We start from the raw sequence: 20,559 nt of genomic DNA, 5'->3' as shown, positions 1-20,559 counted from the left end.
AACAATGGTCTTCTGTCCCATAAGCAAGCTAACATGCAGTTCAGTCTTCCATTCAGCGAGTTATGTCACCCCAGAAAAGTAGCCTACTTAACTCTCATTTATTTAAAACCAGCCGCTACATCGCAGCTCCTTTCCTCTACTAATGGCAACATGTTTGATCACAAATGCATCAATTTGTAATTCTGTCATTTTTCTGTTGCCACATTTTTCTGTGATTATGATACAGAAATATTTACCCCATGGTGTGTCAGTCTCTCTGTCCGTCCTTCTGTCTGGACGTTCACCCATGGAGATGGAGGGTATGTTACTCATTAAGGCTCTCATTAACTGTCAGTAAAACAATGTGCTGACATTTCTCCAGACTCTGGCAACACAGTGTTCCATCATTATTTCAGATCGTTCGTCATTAATTGATTTCCTGCCCAGTCTGACCCTTAACGCACTGATTGGCTGCCACTGAGAGAGAGACAGAGAAGGTGAATTAGTGTGTTGTTTCATTTATGTCACTCATAAACACTTTAATGATAATCTTTTGAATGGATAATGAATGGGAGTTGAAGCAGACATTTCAATGTTTTAGGATGTTTTATGTGGTTGCTAGATATGATTCGGGTCCCTCTTTTAATGTAAGTCTGTGGGGTTATTTTTATCCCTCTTTATTGTCTATTTGGCAAAAAACATAAATATAATTACTTAAAGTAAAAGCACACATTTATGTGTTTAATTAAATTTAATTAAAATCTTTTACTCACCCTCGAAGCATCGTAGGTGTATGTGACTTTCTTCTTTTAGAATAATCCAGTCGGAGTTAAATATTGTCACACACCTGCTTACCACCATTGAAGGGCTTGGAAGAGCAAGAACAATTTTTAATAAAACTTTGATTAGATTATTCTGAAAGAAGAAAGTCACATACACCTACGATGCTTCGAGGGTGAGTAAAAGATGGACAAAATGTCATTCTCGGGTGAACTAACCCTTTAAGCTGAGTCCATTTGTACCAGGAAACAAATTATTGTAAAAAAAAGTTATTAAAAAGTTAAGTCATAATAATGCGAAAGACATCAAATATTTTGAACAAATTTATAACCGTTTTATTTTTTTTATTATTTAAAAATGCTCATAAAAATGAGTAAATTATACTTATAGCATTTATTCAGAGTTGTTAAAAAATGTAGAAATTCTTAGAATAAATATTTATTGTTCTCTCTATTTTCCCCCAATTTTACAATCTAACAGAATTAACCAAGCACATTGTCAAGGTTTCAACATAGTTTGCATCACTTATCATCGATTGACTCTTGCGTCATCCATGCAGCATGTTATGAAATGCCCCACTGAAAGTGATTCTTCAAAGATTTTAATCTTTTTTACATCTGGATAGAAATGAGCATCTGAGCAGTGTCTGTGGTTTTAATCTCAGCGTGGCGGCTGTGGCTCTGCCCTCTGCTGCCCCGCTCAGAGATCAGCGCTTTAATAAGCTGTTGGATTGTTTGGCCATCACATTTTCTCTGCTTTTCAAACTGTTTCCAGGAAGAAAAATAATGGGCCAAAGATTAAACGAAGATTGAAGCGGGTCTTATGATGCCTGTGGTTTGAATCAAATCCCGAATCTCAGTTTAGCTGTCCCCTGTGTTCTAGTTAGTGCTGTTTGCTGTTATTAATGCTCATACAATACTCAGGGCTGGGGTTTAAACAAACCCATTGCTGAATGTATTAATCTTTAGCATGTAACTCGATCTGCGATATTGAAAATTCATCTAACATTCTGACAAAGAGGTGTGCTGTTATCAGTGCTATTTGTTATCAGTATCTGTTTTTGTTGAATAAAAAAGCTGAAAACAATATTTAATATTTTGTTACATTTTATTGTTTTACTTTCAGTAAATGTGTTAATTAATAATTAATTTATTGTCTTGTGGTTTTTTAAATTCAGTATCATTAAAATTATTGTGTTAAATGAAAAAGTTTATTTAATAAAATAATCAATAATTATTAAAAAAAGCAAAGTTTCGGTTTTCTGTCCAGTGCATCCATATTTTTCGGTTCTCATTTCGGCCCAGAATTTTCATTTTGTACTCATTACTGTAGAGTAGAAAAGAAGCTAGAAAAAAAAATAGCATTGTGTTTGTTTTATAGAATTTAGGACTTTTTTCTTATTTGTGATTGTTGCTTAAGTGCTTGCAGAAAGGATTTGTCTTAAGCTGTTTCTTACAGTTTGTAGAATCTGATGTATTTAACTTGATTTAATAATATTTGTATATTATTAGTTTATTTAGATGTTACCACATGAAGCACATTTTTTTGGTTGCCTGACAAAGCATTTTTGTGCAAGAGAGGCTTGGAGAAATTATGATGCAGATGCTGAGACTGATTGTGTAAGGGTGGGTGAATAAACAAATCATTTTATGGATTTCCCCCATACAGTATTTGAAGCTGAGGTGAGGCTGCAGTTATTCTCCTGTGGGAAAAAAAATAATCTTCTGAAGTTTCTCCTGAAATGATTTTGCTTTGCTAAACTTGATTGGCAGCTGCTGACACGGGCGGCTGTGTTCATCCAATCAAACGTCATGTTCCACCCACATGTCTCGAGACATCTGTCAATCCCGGCAGAAACAAGCTTTGTGTGTAGAGTGTTAAGGACGGCTATTGTTGCTGTGCTTCTGATGGATGCCATTATCTCCCTGATCTCGAACACAAAACTGTTAGGTTTTTTATTTTTATTTTTATCTTAAATCTTTGTATAGCAATTTGCATGTAGAAAATAACTGACTGTGTGGAATAAACTCTAGACAAATAAGATCTCTTGTAGAGTTATTATTGCTAACTAAGACAAAAAACAAAAAAAAGTCAATACAATAAAATTTAAATTACTGAAATAAAATAAAATACAAAAAACCTTTAAGTTAGTCGCCAAGGTAGTCAAGGTAGCAGTTTAACTTGATGTATAAAAATACCTAAAATTAATTTAAATAAAACCAATAAATAAAAATTAGTAAATACTATATAGACATTTAAAAACAATAATAAAAATGACTTAAATTTTCACTAAAATTAAAGTGAAAACTAAAATTATTAAACTTACTTTAAGCTTGTTGCCAGAGCAACATTTCTCATTTTCATTTAGTTTAAGATTAACTACCACAATAATTCAAAATAATTAAAGGGAAACTAATAAATATACTATGTAGACATATATTAAATAATAAAAAAAAGACAAAAACACAACAAAATTACTAAAAGTTTTAGGTAAAAACAATAAATACAAAAACAAAATATTCTAAATAAACTAAATATTAAATTAAACATATTAACAGAAACTACTATACTACATATGTGTGATAATAACACTGATTGTTTACATTTTCAATGGTTTCAGCTGTTTTTCTTTGACATCAAGGCAATTGATTTAAGAGCCAAGAGACCTGGTGAAAAAAGAACCAAGTAAGATGTCATTTAAGACTTGATTCAACTATTGATTGAGGAACTGAGGAACCTTTGAGCAAAAAAAGTTGTCTTCTGATTTGGCACAGTTGGAAACATCAGTGTTTTATTTCCCCTTACCAAAATAGTCCAGGGGGGTTTGATTGGGGCATACGAGTGTGATTTGTGATCAGGTGTCGTGATGAACAGAGCTGTTGGGGTTTGGGTTGTCCTTTTTATCTGCAGGCAGCTGTCAAACCACTGAGTGGAAATGTTAATCTTCCTGTGTGATTGCATTGACCCTAAAGCATCGATGGCACGTCGTCGCTGTGTGATTTTATAGTGATGGCTGTCCAGCCTCTTTACAGGTGTGTAATCAGTTTCACGGTAGAAAGCACTACCTGTGCCGGTGGACGCAGGTGGGACGCAGCTGTAGTTTGTGCTTCTGTATTGCCCACCACTGTCACATCAAGATAAAAATGTTACATGTGAATGACAGATAAATATTTGCAAATATGTGGTATGCACCCTGTGGGAAATTACCAGCGAGCAAATAATGTTTAGCTAGCAGTCCCTACAGATCCTCGACAGATCAAATCACTGTGGAAATGTTTTAACTGCATATCTGTGTGTGTAGCGCACAAATCTGAAACCAATGAATTGATTAAATCTGTGACCTTTTAGCACCCATCAATAAACTGCATTGCATCTTACCAGATATTTCAATAATCTGACCTGTGTATATATATATATATATATATATTTGTGTGTGTGTGTGTGTGTGTGTGTGGAAACCATGATAAATGTTTTTTTATGATTCTTTGTGAATAGTAAATTTATTTGAAATATAATTATTTTGTTATAATAAATGTGTTTACCCTCATTTTTGACCAATGTAATGCATCCTTGCTGATTTATAAAATATATAAATGAATGATTTAGGTAGTTTCTTGTTGCTGCATTTCAGGATTTATGTTTTCAAATGTTATATTGATCATTGTTGTGCAGAAATAAGTGCTGCATTTGTCACGCTTGACGTTGGCTGGTGCTCTCAGATAATTGCTTCATAAAATAAACAGCCATTTAGTTGCGTTTGTAGAATTAATGTATGTGCGTGTGCTTGTTTTCCAGATTACGATGCTTGGTAAAACAGCTGGAGAGGGGAGAGGTGTCTCTCGTAGACCTGAAGAAAAACCTGGAATATGCTGCGACTGTTTTGGAATCGGTCTATATTGAGGAAACAAGGTACAGTGTGGGTTTTACACTCTTATTTTACTTTCCCACACCCTGTTTGCCAACATTTGAAATATATCCACTGGCAATCAACCTGAAATTTTTAATTATTTGAGACTCTTATCTTCAAAATAAATAAGTTTTGAGTGGAATACTGCTACGGCATTCCAAACATATTCGTTTTCTCATGCTGTTTCATGAAAGACATAATTTGCAAAGTAATTGCTTGGACTACATGGTACATTTATGATGAATATCCTACTCCAGGCTGTTTTATTCTCTACACAAATGTTTGACTCTCACGAAGCTGTAACAAAGCATCATTCAGTCTTTCCGTGTCAGATGCTGATCCAGATTTTCCACACAATCCCTAAATGGAGTCATTGTAAAGAAACAAATGTAAAATTGGTCCAGGATCAGTCTAATGGAGCCTTAAGCTATTCCCTCATGCAGATCGAGATTGATTCAATTAGCAGTTAAAGATCTGTGTGCTTCAGTCCCAAGAGTGACCAGTTGAAGGGTCACAGGCGTCCTTCAACAAGACCTTAAAGAAAAAAGACTTTTTTTTTTACGCCACCAAAAGTGTTTTTTTTTTTTTTACCTTTGAAGTTCCATGCAGATGCCATGGTATATGGATATGATAATCACACAGTCTATGCTATTAATAAGTAGTGAGGTATCACAATTAAAAACCACAGTTATTTACCATATTGAGGGTTTGCGTTTTTTTCTAAAATGAAGCAATATTTAGTCCTATTAAGAATGCACTGGGCCATTACTTTTAAGAGCGCATATATTCTCTCATTTAACAAATACATACCTAAATATGTAAATAAACAAACATAAAAAAATAAACAATCAACAATAATCAACAATTAGTTGATATATATATTGGAGTTTTAATAAAAGTAATTTAATTAATTTTCAATAATATATGTAACATATATGTTATATAATGTATATAATTGTTATGTATAATAATTCATTAAATTGGTTTTCAATTATTGAATATTATGTATATGTATTTTATACAAAGTATAACACAGAATATCTTATTTTGGGTTGAAATGTCACCCGGACATGTTTTCATCGGAATAAAAGCCATTGCTAAATTAATAAATAAATGTGTGGACATGAGAACATGCTGATAGTCTTATTGAGAGCACATAAACGAACACCTGCGGTATGAAAGAAGCCGAAAAACTGCTTCCTTATCAGTGCCATTTCATTCCCGCTCAATGATAGTATTTAATGTCTCTGCGGGGCGATGTAGAGTGCCACTAATATCTTTATTTTGATGTGCAGAGTGAAGAATAACAGCTGTGAACATTTAGATGGCAGAAATGATAAAAGCTTATGGAATTATGTAACTGTAACGTCATTGCGGCCCGGGATTACGACAAACCCGCTCATGCCAAACCACAGAGACCACCAGTCCGGTCTGATCAGATTCAGATTCACTCTGTGATTTATGACTGTTGTGGACTTTAAATCCATCATAAGAGCTTATGTCTTGATACACAGATGTTTATGGCACAGTTACTGCGAAGATATTTTGAGCAATGTAAAATGATTACATTTCAATACAGTGCAGTTCCAAAGCAAATTTACAACACACGTGGTATTACCATAATTATGCGGATGAGTGACGGATTAGTCCTAAACCAGAAGGTCTTGACTCGAGCATCAATCACAGTTTAGATTAAGTATAAATAGTCATTTATCCTCCTTATATGCACAACAATTACCTGTCACAGCTGATATGTTAAGTGTAAGTGGTAAAGACATGTATAAAGTCTCTTTCCCTCTCTCTCTTTCTCTAAGGCGATTGGTCGATACCGAGGATGAGCTCAGCGACATCCAATCAGATTCTGTGCCGTCAGAGGTCCGTGATTGGCTGGCCTCCACCTTCACGCGGCAGATGGGGCTGATGCTGCGACGGACGGAAGAGAAACCGCGATTTCGCAGCATCGTACATGCAGTGCAGGCTGGGATATTTGTGGAGAGGTGGGGTTAAACGCAAAGCAATATGCTAAAAACAAACTAGCATGGTAAAAGCTCCGATTTTTTTCTTTTTCTTTGATCCATACAATTTAAGAAGACAGTTTTTTTTTTTATTATTATACCTTTAAAACTTTAAAACACCATCATTTCATGTGAAATAAGTGTTATTTCAGTTTTGTGTATGTGTATATGTATGTATGTATATATATATATATATATATATATATATATATATATATATATATATATATATACAGTATATAAATATTTTTATTTTATTTCAGCTTTATTTCAATGACCAAAACTGATTTGAATAGTTAAATATATTTTAAAATAGTTATATAATATATATAGTTATAGTTATAATAGTTTATATATATATATATATATATATATATATATATATATATATATATATATATATATATATATAGTTTTAGTTAATATAATATCCACACTGGAAAATAAATCCCGTCTAGCTGTAATTTTTGTAACCTTAAAACCAGGAACACAATCCAAAATCTTCCAGTGCTTGTGAATCAATCTACTTCCCCTTCAAAAAAAAAAACAAATTCCTCGCCAGGCAGCATTAAAGTCTTCTGTGAAATGATTATAAATCTGTGTGTTGAGCTCCGAGTGAGTTATACATATACGGTAGACCTCTTGACAAGTCTGAATAACGACAGTCACTCTCTCTCTCTCACTCTCATCTGTTAGCATCATTTCATTACATCTCAATGCATTTTAAGCAACACGGCACAAATACATTGCTTTGACAAAACATTTCCTTAAAGAAAGTACTCCTCTGTATTTAATGTTTTGGGGTTTTGTAGGTGAAGATTATAGCGTTGTGTTTGGAGAGTCTGTGGTCTGTGCTTCTTTCACTTGATGTTTTTATCTCTTTCTAACAGAATGTACAGGAGAACCTCTAACATGGTGGGACTGAGTTACCCTCCGTCTGTCATAGCTGTGCTTAAGGTAAAACACACACACACTTTCATTCTTAGAAACAGACGTTGGTTTATCTCTCAGCTTCTTTCTCTTTGTTTTGCTCTCCAAGTATCGCACACAGACACACACACACACACACACACACACACTAACGCATACACACACAATTGTTAAAACAAAAGGATGTTTCTTCAACTCTGGCTACATTTGGCCATGTGGTCTTCAGGAAAAAAAAACTTTTTCACTTGAGTCATAACTTTTCATGTACTTTTTATTTGTTCACTAACAGTGCCCAACAGTAGATATATATGCATTACAGAAGATTTCTGTCATTTTTGTCATTTTCCCCTGAAAGTCAAGAATATTTCCACTATATCTCAGATGATGTACTGTGCAGTACATCATGTGAGTTTAAACGGAAAATGAAAATTGACAAATATGACAAAATTGCAGCTTGATTGGAAATGCCACACAAAAATCTGTTTATGTTTGAATGTATTTATTTATTCATTCATTTATTTATTTTTTAAATATAATACAAAATTAATTTGTATATATTCATACAACAATATGTTTTATAAAAAAATCTTTTAAATGATTATTACAAATTAATTAAAATGATTAAATATAAGTTAAATATAAATATACTGATAAAAATATTAATAAAATTCAATTCAGTTTTATTATTTATTTTGTAATTATTGTATATTATGTATTTTATTTCATTTTGTATTCTAATCATGTTTTATAATTTTATTATAATAATATGATCAACTTTAATAAAATCATGCTTGAGGCAAGGGTGAAACAATACAAAATATATATAAAAGCACTTGAAAATATAAATGAAGGAATAATTTGACTTTCCAAGACAGTTTTATTATAACAAAAAAGAAAAGGTTAAAATGTAGGTACGTGAAAGTGGCCAAAATATAATTTACTCTTAAAAAGATCCGTGTGCTGTCTCTGAGTTTGTTTCTGTGTTTCTTCTTTTCAGAATGTGGATAGGTGGTCTTTCGATGTATTTGCTCTGAACGAGTCGAGTGGTGACCACGCTCTCAAATTCATCTTTTACGAGCTCCTCACTCGATACGACCTCATCAGCCGCTTCAAGGTGAAAACCGCTCTTGTCAAAGTGAGCGTTGAGGGCCTTAATGGTCTTTTTCAGAGTTATTATTAACACTGTGTCTCTGACAGATCCCCGTCTCAGCACTCGTCTCATTTGTGGAGGCTCTTGAAGTGGGTTACAACAAACATAAAAACCCCTACCACAACCTGATACACGCAGCCGACGTCACTCAGACCGTGCACTACCTGCTCCTCAAGACGGGGATGGTGGTAAGCTGAAACCCACACAAAGATCACATCACAGGTCCAAGACTGCAGTGAATTAGGTCAAGAGGTCAGTAGGTCAGGACTGATCTAATATAAGAACTATTTACTTCATGAGGAAGTATTCCCATTACACACTGCAAAAGCTCAGTGAAATAATCCACACAAGATGACAGGAGAAATTAGAGAGGTGTTGATTATAAATAATTATATAATAAAGAAAATGAAATAAAATATAATATATAAAATATAATAATAATACAATTTAAGAAAGTATAATTTCTTAAATTCCAAATAGTATAAATTAAAAATGGGCTTTTACTTAATACTTGTACACACACACACACACACACACACACACACACACACACACGCACACACACGCACACACACACACACACACATTTACATTTACATTTATTCATTTAGCAGACGCTTTTATCCAAAGCGGCTTATATATATATATATATATATATATATATATATATATATATATATATATATATATATATATATATATATATATATATATATATATATATATATATATATATATATATTTTATATCTGTTTATACATGTAAATATATACAATTAATTTCTCCATCTCAAATTAAATATAAACATTTATTTGTTTCATTATAGTATTTGTTTTTTATATAAAGTATTTATTTATTTTAAATGAATGAAACAATAATCAATTGTAGACTGCTGTTTATTCTTGCTACACATTTTCTAAAATTACTTTATACATTATCATATATTATTAATTAATTCTATATATATATATATATATATATATATGTATATGTATGTGTGTGTGTGTAACATGTACTATTTGCTTTACAGTTTTTCTTGTTTAAGTATTATTTATATGCTGTATTTTTATTTATTCATTAATAGTAACTTTTATTTGTGCATTTTTCCTTTTAATGTACGTTTAAGTTTTAGTAATTTTATGTACTTTTTATTTCTATATAGCTTACAGTATAATTAATTTCAGCTTTAGTATTTTTTTCCTTCAACCTTTTATTTGAGCTTTATTTTAGTTACATAACAGTTTTTTAATAGTTTTAGTTCATTAACAATACCAGGGTTGAGTAAAGTCTTATCTCATGTTTACAGCAGCACAGTACAACAAGACTCAGTCGCTAGCTTTCATTATCAATGCTTCATGTCGTGCTCTTGCTGTATAGACCGGCTTGTTGATTATAATGATCTAATGTTACGTTGTTCCACTCGCTCTCAATGCAGGTACAGTGTTAATCATCTTGATAATGTTACTGTGAAAACATGCTGAAGCCTGTGGGCACAAACTCATGAGTAACTGTGCAAAAACCCAGCGGTGTAATCATTAATTCTGCTGACACACACACACACACACACACACTAAGCTTTTTAATTAACAATCATAAAGTAGCAGTTCCTAAAGAGAGAAACAGAGAGAATCCTCACACTGTTTACTCATATGAGGTTCTTAACATGGCATTGACCCAAATCACTTTATCTTTATCGTCTGACGAGTCATTACAACACAATTAATGCTTACTCACAAAGAGGCACTTCTTCTCTCATTCAGTTCATTGTTGGTTCAGCACGCGTGACTCAAGACAAATGAGGTGAGATGGTGTCATTTTACACCAAAGTCAAATGAACTTGAGTCTCTCTAATAGGTAATTAAATATTAAGATGAAGTCCTGAGGGAATGCAGTGAGAGCTCGGCGTCCTTCAGAGCTCGCCTGTTTCCTTCATTATTCTTCTGCCAATGATTCCATGCTTTGGCTTTTTCAAGTTTGAAACCACAGAATTATTTATGTATTTATTTTCTCAGTCATGTTTTATTTAAATATCAACTTTGTCTCGGGTGTTTCTTCTTTTGTTTCTTCTGAAATAAAAGTAGACAAAGTTGAGTCAATAGTTGTTGTAAAGTAACGTTATAGAGATCCATTTTAATTTAAAAACCGCATAATTATTTTATTTTGCTTCATTTTATTGCTCCAGAATAAAGAATTGAGTCAGTTATGTATTAGGTAAATATTCAACTTTGTCTTAAATGTTTCTTCTTAAATTCTTTAAGATAATAAGGAATAAAGGAGCAGATGAGTCAGTAGTTGTCAGAGGTGGGTAGTAACGAGTTACATTTACTTCGTTACATTTACTTGAGTAATTTTTCGGGGTAACGAATACTTTTCGGAGTATATTTAAAGATGGGTACTTTATACTCTTACTTGAGTAAATTTTTTGGGAAAAATCTGTACTTTTACTTCGTTACTGTGGGCGACGCCCCTCTCGTTACTTTATCTTAATGCAATAAATGCTTCAGTTTATTCCAAACGCGCCGTCTTCTTTTCTCTGGACAATGAGCGATGCCCATTCGCGAATGATTCATTCTTTTGAGTCAACTCTGTTCAAAGGCTTGATCAAACCAATTGGCAAACGAGTGAATTGGTTCATGAATCAGTTTGATTGAGTCGTTCAGTTCCATGCTGCACGCGCTGAGTTCTGAAGCGGTTCACTCAGAGTTGTAACGTTTAAGAATATTAGCAGCGTTGAAAACGGGGCTATGGAACTGCACTGAATTGAAAGCTAATCTGCAAAGGCTATTCTTTGCTTGCGATGGAGATCCTTATTAGATGAACGCGTGTGCTGTCTACTGTTTAACAGGTAATAACTTGGGCTACATTCGATTACAGTACACGATACCACTGTGACATTAGTTTGTTGTACGTGTGTGGCTTATAACAGGTTGAATGCACCTTCCAAAAGACAAAGAATAGCCGATTAAGATTTTATTAATTTTAATACAATCACACCAGTGCGAGTACGTTCAGCAAGTCATATCATCAGCTGCTAAATTCAGATCTGTGATCGCTTGCTGGCGCTGAGCCAGAGACAGACGCGTTTTTACAGCGCTGCGCATTAACCAATCACACACGGTTCTGTTGAGCTTTTGAATGCAATGGCCAATCAGAGGTGTTTCGATGAGTCATCGCTGAAATGCCGGTGCTTCCTTCACTCGCTCACTGAATGGAGACCTCTTTCTGGCGAATTCTCTCGTCAGAAACAACAAAGTGCAGATGTGTGTACGAATCTATAATTAAGATATTGATTTCACAGTGTTAACAGTTTCAGTGATTTTAATGGTAGTTTCTGAGAGTGAATGAAATCTAGACTGTCAGTGAAAATTATGTTTAATAATGTAAATGTTATTTGCTCTCTTTCTGAACAATGAAAGATTAGTAGCAATATTTATATCACATTAACTTTAAATGTTAAATTCACATTTAAAATAAAGTCAGTCGTATTAAAAATATGTTATGGCATGACACCTATATTTGTTACTTAAATAAACAGACAGGGTTTTATAATAAATTACATAAATTGGATTAAAGGCTGATGAAATATATACATTTATACACACACACATACATTACATACATTTTTTGTCTATATATCTATATAAAAAAAGGCTCCGTATATATGACCCAAAGTAACTAGTAACTAACTACTTGAGTAGATTTTTTATCCGATACTCTTTTACTCTTACTCAAGTAACTATTCAAGACTAGTACTTTTACTTTTACTTGAGTAAATATTTCTAGAATTACTTTTACTTTTACTTGAGTAAAGTTTTTGGGTACTCTACCCACCTCTGGTAGTTGTCATAAAATAAGGCTAGTGGTGAACTTTAATTTGAAACCACTGAATTATTTCTTTATTTATTGCTTTAAGGTAAAGACTAAATTGAGTTTTCAGTCAAGTTTGTTTTAGTCTCATCAACTTTTTCTCAGATATTTCTTTCATCAAGAAAAAAATAATTTTAACAGTTTCTAACACCACCAGGAATTTTAACAGAAGTCTCCATTTGCTCACCATTTAACTATTACGTCAGCAAAGTATTATTAAAACATAAACTTCTTTAGGAGAAATAAAAACAGAAAAATGAGTCCGATGAATGTGGTAGAAATATTTGTGTCCATACTGAGATATTTGAAATTTGATTGTAGAAATTTGATGAAATACTCATGAGATAACTTTTTCTCTGGAGAAACTGCTTCGAAAGTCTTCGATTACTCTCAATTTAACTTCATTTAGATGTTAGAGATCTCTCATGTGTGATAAAGCAATAAACCCCAAGAAGCTGTGCTTTACTGTGAATTTATTACAGTTAAGGGGCATAGTTAGGCTCAACGTGAAACAGAGTGACCAAAACCCCCTTAGATGTAATAAATTCACTAAATCCAGCTTCACAGGGCTTATTGCTTTTATAAAATGGTTATTCCATATATGTAGTAAGGTTTCACAAAATAAACCAGAGCAAATAAAGTGTAATGATTTTAATAAAAAGCAGTATTCTTCCACCAAACAATGTAAAACAACACCAAACAATTGCAAGAAAGTGGTTGCCGAGTAACACAAAAACGTAAACAAAGGTGTCTGTTTGTAGAGTAATTTACAACAGTTTAGAACGCTGCTCAGCCAATCAGGATCAAGCACTGGAACTATCTGTTTTATAATGTTGTTTTCCCTCTCCAGCACTGGCTGACGGAGTTGGAGATCTTTGCGATGCTTTTTGCTGCTGCCATCCACGACTACGAACACACCGGGACCACAAATAACTTCCACATCCAGACCAGGTAACACACGAGCGCCGCAGGGTGAGTCATCCATCAGACGCCTGCTCTGACAAACACACGGCCAGCAGCCACAACACCTCAACGAGATGACATTTCTGACCAAAAACTGACCTGGGACAAATGAGAAGAAATGGGAAATGAGACTAAAACATTGGTTTGGGGGTCTGTTTCTATAAACCTGTACAAGTCAGTTATAGTTTTTTCATGTTTTTAAAGGATGTCACTTAACTGGTCAAAAATGCAGTAAAAACAGTAATACTTGAAATATAATTTACATTTAAAATATCTGTTTTCTATTGTAATTTTAGTAAAATGTGATTTATTCCTGTGATCAAAGCTGAATTTTCAGCATCATTACTCCAGTCTTTAGTGTCACATGACCCTTCAGAAATCATTTTAATTCATTTTTGGTTCTCAAGAAACATTTCTGATTATTATCAGTGTTAAAAACAGTTTGTGCTGATAACCCTAGTAAGTCATTTTTCAGGATTCTTTGACGAATAGAAAGTAAAAAACAAAAATGCATTTATTTGAAATATAAGTCTTTTATAACATTCTAACCATCACTTTTAATTAATGTTTACTTGCTAAATAAAATACAAAACACTTAAAGCAACACACTTAAAATCTCTTTAGCAATGCCTTGTCAATCACCCACATCATCATAGCATGTTGCTTCCCTCATTTTTACTCCTTTCCTGCCAAAATGCTAAATATAAATCACAGTTAGTTCTGTAGGGAGAACCCTGTATTGAGTTGAGATTGATTCCTGCAGGTCGGACACAGCCATCCTGTACAACGACCGCTCTGTGCTGGAGAGTCATCACGTGAGCGCGGCGTATCGGCTGCTGCAGGACGACGACGAGATGAACATCCTGTACAACCTCTCCAAAGATGACTGGAGGTACAGTACCGCAGGATTTCACAATTCACATCCAGCATCTAATCGTTTTCACCATTGTCTCTCCTCTTTTATTTCCAGAGAACAGAAAAAAATGCTTACTGACACAATACATTTTCTGTAATTACAATATTGTGATCATAACTGGTTAGGGGTTACTTTTTTAATTAAAACTAATAGATTTCTTTTTTCTTTTTTTTATGAATGTCACATTAAAATGGTATTGAAAGCTACTTATTTTTGCATGCATGCTTTTTAGCTGACATTTACATTTTTACATTTACTTTTCTTGTCCTAAAGTCTTATGAAAATTGTATCATACACACACACACACACACACACACACACACACAACCAAGAACTTGAGAAGTATCTAACATGATGTGCAAAGGAAGCTATACAATCAAGATAAATATCACAGTAGATTATTATTATTATTATGCATTTCCAGTCAAGCCTTAATTTCATCTAAATTATTCAAAAAGTTTTAAAATATTTAATTGGATGTCTAAATTTTAGTGTTTAAGATTTAAAAAAAAATCCTTTAAAATTACCTTTAGCAAGGAGGAGTTGGTTTAGAAAAATAAAAAGATAAAGTAATATGAGTGTTTTAAGGTTTGTAAAAGATATATTTTTTTAAGGCCAAAGTGCTTCTAGTCGAATAAACACCCTGCAAAAAATGCTAAGAGAAATGTTTTTCTGTGCTATTCTCAACTAAACACTATAGAGAAGGAAGGTCTGATGAACTTCTGCAATACAGATTGAAACGTTTTATTTCTCATTCAGAAAGATAACTATTATTCGCACACTTTGAAGTGGAGCTCAGAGATTCAGTGCAGTTTTGTGTGCTTGTGTTTTTAGAGAGCTCAGGGCGCTCGTGGTGGAGATGGTTTTGGCCACTGACATGTCCTGCCACTTTCAGCAGGTCAAAGCCATGAAGAATTTCCTCCAGCTGCCCGAGGGGTGAGAAACCTTGACAAACGAACATCAGACATGCTTCACTGTTGTCTGTCGCCTTCTTCCTCGTCTGCGTCTCCCCAGAGGAAGATGTTATTACTTAGTTTACTCTTTCATAGCTGAATTTCTCAAGATGTTTCTTTTACTGCTCCTTTGGAGAAATAAAAATAGACAATTGATGCATAAAGTAAAATGAAAATGTTTGAGTTTGATTAGAAATTCTTATCGTGAAGTTCTTTTTGAAATCTTGTGTTTAGATTGCAGATTTTCTTATTTTGGCAAATATAAACATATGTACTTTTTTACGCATCTTTTAAAACAAGACAAGGTCTTTTTCTCAGAAGGAGCATTTGAAATGCTGGAAAATTATACATAAGTCTCCATTTGTTCTCTATTTCATTTTATTGTCGTGTCAGATAAACACATTCATCACATGGCCTTATTTCTTGTTTTAAATACAGAAAAAATATTATATTATATTTGCTCTCCATTTAATTTCACTGTCATGTGTTAGAACAAACATGTATTTATCAGTGGGATTGGTGTGTGTTTTCCTCACCCAGAATTGACAAACCCAAGGCTCTGTCGTTGCTGTTACACACCGCTGACATCAGTCATCCAGCCAAGAACTGGGATCTACACCATCGCTGGACTACTTCACTGCTGGAAGAGTTTTTCCGACAGGTTTGACACGTGTTTATTCTTTAGAATCGTTCGGCGAGCGTTTGTGTTTGTATGAATGTGTGAGAAGAGCAAAGCACAGCAAGAACAATCTCGTGTCCTCCTATGTATTTTAATCCTCTCTTGGTTCTCTTCCTGTTCTCTTCTGAATGCTCTTTCATCCAATCATACGTAAGCCTGTGCGAGGATTATCACAGGCCGCAGAAACCAGAGCATGTGGAGAATCGTGTCATTCGAGCTTGTTTACACCTGAACGTAAACCTCTGAAAATAACTGGCTTTCACGGCCTTATTGAATGCAGGTCCCAAAATTCAGCTTTGGCATGATTATGTGACTTATCGGTGTGATTAGCACTTTGCTCTTCTGTTAAACATCACAGCAATGTCGTACGAATGTATTCTGTAATATTACTCATTTCAAATACCTTGACTGTTTTCATTTTGTTGTGTGTTTATGTGAAAACCTCACCAAATTGTTTCAGATTTTTTTCTTAAAACAAGAAAAAACTCTAATGCAAAATAGACTTCATTCAAAATATATTCTCAGAAACGTGTAATACACTAAAGCAGCATTCAAAATTCAGTTAAATTAATCTTTCAAAATTTAAGGCAAAATTTTTATTTAAGTATATTCAGTACATAAAATAACAAGTCTATTTATTCATTTATTTATTTCTGGATAAAAACAGGAGAAGCCTGTTTAACACCACCAACTTGAAGGAATAGTTAATCCAAAAGTGAATATTTGCTGAAAATGTACTCACTCTCAAGTAGATTAGATTAGATGTAGATTAGATTTTTCTTCATGGGAACTTCACTTGTTCACCACTGGATCCTCTACAGTGAATGGGTGCCGTCAGTTTTTCACTTCATTAGATGTTAATTGATGTACTGAAGTGGTGTGGATTATTGTGTTGTTTTTATCAGCTGTTTGGTCTCATTCTGATGACACCCATTCACTGCAGAGGATCCATGTATATGTGTGTGTGTGTGTGTGTGTGTGTGTGCGTATATATATATATATATATATATATATATATATATATATATATATATATATATATATATATATATATATATATATATATATATATATATATATATACACACACACACACACACACACACACACACACACACACACACATATATATATATATATATATATGTACATATTAATATTTTTTGTGGTTGAATGTTATCAATTGTCAACAGAGAACAAATGTTTTTATGGACTCCTCCAATTTCTGTTTGTGTGGTGAACAATGGAAGGGAATTGCTTTCTCTGTATTACCTTCTGTTCTTAGCCGTCATGTGTCTGTTTATCTGCTACTAATGTGACTGTTATAAAGCCCATTCACAGCTCTGTTCTCCACAGAGTGGGCTTCATAAGTATGCTTTGATTGATTGACAGATTAGAGAGTGGGAGCTATTCCTGTGTGTGTCTAGTATTGTTTCAGCAGCTGAACTCTCAATAGTGACAGGCCCAGCATAAAAGAGTGACAGTTTATTTTAATCTGCCTTCAAGAAATGTTTGTGAATATTTCATATAAAAAAAACTAATCTTTAGTCATGTCCTTTCATAAGCATTTAGCTGTATTGGTAACTTTTGTTAACAATAGTGCTTTATATTTAGAAATGCCAAAATTTTCCTCTATGTCTTATCATAGCAATGCAGTTGAATGTGTTTGTATTTGCAGGGTGATAAGGAGGCAGAACTTGGTCTACCTTTCTCACCTCTGTGTGACCGTAAATCCACTATGGTGGCTCAGTCCCAGATTGGTGAGTTACACACACACACTCTAAGTGTAATTGTAATACTTATTTTAAAGGAATAATTCCTCCAAATTTATTTATATATGAATATTTACTCATCCTCAGGCCATCTAATATGTAGATGAGTTTGTTTTTTTACAACATATTTGGACAAATGTAGCTTTGACATCACTTGCTCGCCAGTAGATGCTCTGCAGTGAATGGGTGCCGTCAATGTAAGAGTCTAAACAGTTGATATAAACATTCCAATAATCCACAAGTAATCCACAGCACTCCAGTCCTTCAATTAACATCTTGTGAAGTGAAAGGCTGCATATTTGTAAAGAACAAATCAAACATTAAGATGTTTTAACTTTAAACCATCACTTCTGGACAAAATATGAGACCATAATACATATTTATGCTTTCTTCAGTGAAGAAAAAAATCTGTAAAAAAGTCTTAAGGGTGTATTTGTTTCTTACAAATATGCAGCTTTTTGCTTCACAAGATGTTAACTGATGGACTTGAGTCATGTGAATTGTGGATTATTGGGATGTATTTATCAGCTGTTTGGATTCTCATTCTGACGGCACCCATTCACTGCAGAGCATCCTCTCATGAGCAAGTGATGGATTTGTGAGTAATTCCATAGCTGAGGGTAAATAATTACATAGTAATTTTTGCATTTTTGGATGAAATATTCCTTTAAATTGGAACAGGGAAAAAAAAAGACACATTTCAGCTTTGAACTCGCAGATAGCTGACACAGCTTTCTTAAAGATCATGCATGTAAGGATAATTTATTCAAATAGCTTCTTTTAAAAAAGCCATTTCTTTATCATTTCCTGCAGGTTTCATTGACTTCATCGTTGTTCCCACATTTACGGTTCTGACGGATATGACCGAGAAGATCGTCACGCCGCTCATCGAAGAGGCCACAAGTTCAGGCCTGGCTAGTTTCCGCAGGTCTGCTTCTACAGGACAGGAATAGAGATAATGAATGAACATTAAGGCAGACAAATTAGTGCTCAGGTCACCGTAATAGTGCCTTGTGGCAAAGCTTGTCTTTTTATCGAAACCCAATTCACTGATGCAATTGCAGTCATTGCTGCAAATCCAATTCAGCCATGCTCAGACACCTCAGTTTCATCATTTGGAGAAAAAGAGTGAATGTGAACAAATGCGCTGCTGTTTCTTAGCTCTATAATTCAGTCAAAAAGTGATCCATCAGTTCAGACAGAAGTTAGAGTGACTCCACTTCAACACTCTTTCAGTTTCTTTGGATTTTCTAAGTAGGAGTTGAATTGCTGCTGCTGACTCTGCATTAGAGCACCTTAACTCTTTTCACAGCAAAAAACATCTGCATATAAGAGACTGAATTATATCCATTCACTTTAAAATATGCAGTAAACTGAAACAGATCAAAGGTTCATAGAAAGGGCACAAAGCAGCAGCAGCAGCATATTAATGACCAACAGAGCAGGAAAACAACAGAACTGTGTGGATAGATGGGCTACTGAATGAAATTTAGGTAGATGTGGACATGTCACGGAAGCTTAGTAGATGTGATGTGATGCTGCCAGTGCATTTGTAATGTGATTTGTGATGAGTTAACCATTCGTCCTGTCCCCATCATCTCAAGCAGTATTAGTGCGGGAGATGAGAAGCGAGGCAGTGTGAACAGCTCTGGTTCTGACAGCAGCGGATCTCATAACTGCTCGCTGCTCACTGTGGACCTGAAGAACTTCAAGAGCATCTGGAACGAGGAGGTTTCTCTGAACAGAGAACGGTGGAAGACGCAGGCAGCTAAAGGTGCGAGCAGAATCTTCCCTGGCAGAATGCATATATTATATATCAGTATGCAAATAAACAGGATTGCCTGCACACTGGAACTCAATGGCAACACGAAATTAGCATGAAATTGAAATTTGTGGAAAAAACAGGGTGATTAGTCTGGTCAACCTCTTCTAAATATACATTACCATTCAATAGTTTATAATCCGTACATTTTTATATATACACAAGTGTAAAAAAAAAACAATTTCAAATAAATCCTGTGCTTTTGAACTTTTTATAAATCAAAGAATCCTGAAAACAAATGTATGACCGTTTCCACAAAAATATTAATAAGCACAATTGTTTTCAATATTGATAAAAAGACAAAATGATTTCTGTGTGACACTGAAAACTGGAGTAATGATGCTGAAAATTCAGCTTTACAATTACAGGACTAAATTACATTTTTAAATATATTTCGATAGAAAGCAGTTATTTTAAATGAGACTTTCAAAAACATTAAAATAATCTTACTGAAACGTTTTAACAGTAGAGTAATAAATCAATATGCAAAAAAACTAAAACTGAATTAGTTTCTCATGATCTGAACAATGTTTTGATATATCGGCTTCCACTTGAAATTAGATATTGACAAATATAAATTTTGCCTATGCATACATTTCTGTACATAACTAATATTTTAATGTTTGAATGTAGTTGGATTGAATAGGTAAACCAGCCATTAAGTTTCCAAGATACACGTAAACTTCAAAAGTGTTTCGAAAACCCAGGATGAATTTGGGTGTGAAAATGCTGAGAGTCAGAAGCACAAATGGAAGTATGGGAATTATTTTATGCAGTGCTTTGATGACTTAAAACTGGGGCAAATGGGACTAAATTGGGTCCAGTA

At 33.9% G+C, this 20,559-nt stretch overlaps 1 protein-coding gene across 3 annotated transcripts in view; it reads left to right on the top strand.

Moving 5' to 3' along the window:
- Positions 1-20,559, top strand: part of LOC113113158 (calcium/calmodulin-dependent 3',5'-cyclic nucleotide phosphodiesterase 1C-like) — a 61,162-nt gene that overhangs the window by 37,281 nt on the left and 3,322 nt on the right. For all 3 annotated transcript variants that reach the window (XM_026279347.1, XM_026279341.1, XM_026279336.1), the window contains 12 exons: positions 4,555-4,668; positions 6,481-6,663; positions 7,572-7,638; positions 8,609-8,725; positions 8,809-8,949; positions 13,479-13,579; positions 14,355-14,483; positions 15,342-15,443; positions 16,001-16,121; positions 17,818-17,899; positions 18,725-18,839; positions 19,519-19,685. In XM_026279347.1, the coding sequence (XP_026135132.1) occupies positions 4,555-4,668; positions 6,481-6,663; positions 7,572-7,638; positions 8,609-8,725; positions 8,809-8,949; positions 13,479-13,579; positions 14,355-14,483; positions 15,342-15,443; positions 16,001-16,121; positions 17,818-17,899; positions 18,725-18,839; positions 19,519-19,685 (1,439 nt within the window). The remainder of the gene's footprint in view (positions 1-4,554; positions 4,669-6,480; positions 6,664-7,571; positions 7,639-8,608; positions 8,726-8,808; positions 8,950-13,478; positions 13,580-14,354; positions 14,484-15,341; positions 15,444-16,000; positions 16,122-17,817; positions 17,900-18,724; positions 18,840-19,518; positions 19,686-20,559) is intronic.

This window comes from Carassius auratus, chromosome 2 (assembly GCF_003368295.1).
Source record: "Carassius auratus strain Wakin chromosome 2, ASM336829v1, whole genome shotgun sequence".
Classification (NCBI taxonomy): domain Eukaryota; kingdom Metazoa; phylum Chordata; class Actinopteri; order Cypriniformes; family Cyprinidae; genus Carassius; species Carassius auratus.
This window is presented reverse-complemented; position numbering and strand designations above follow the sequence as displayed.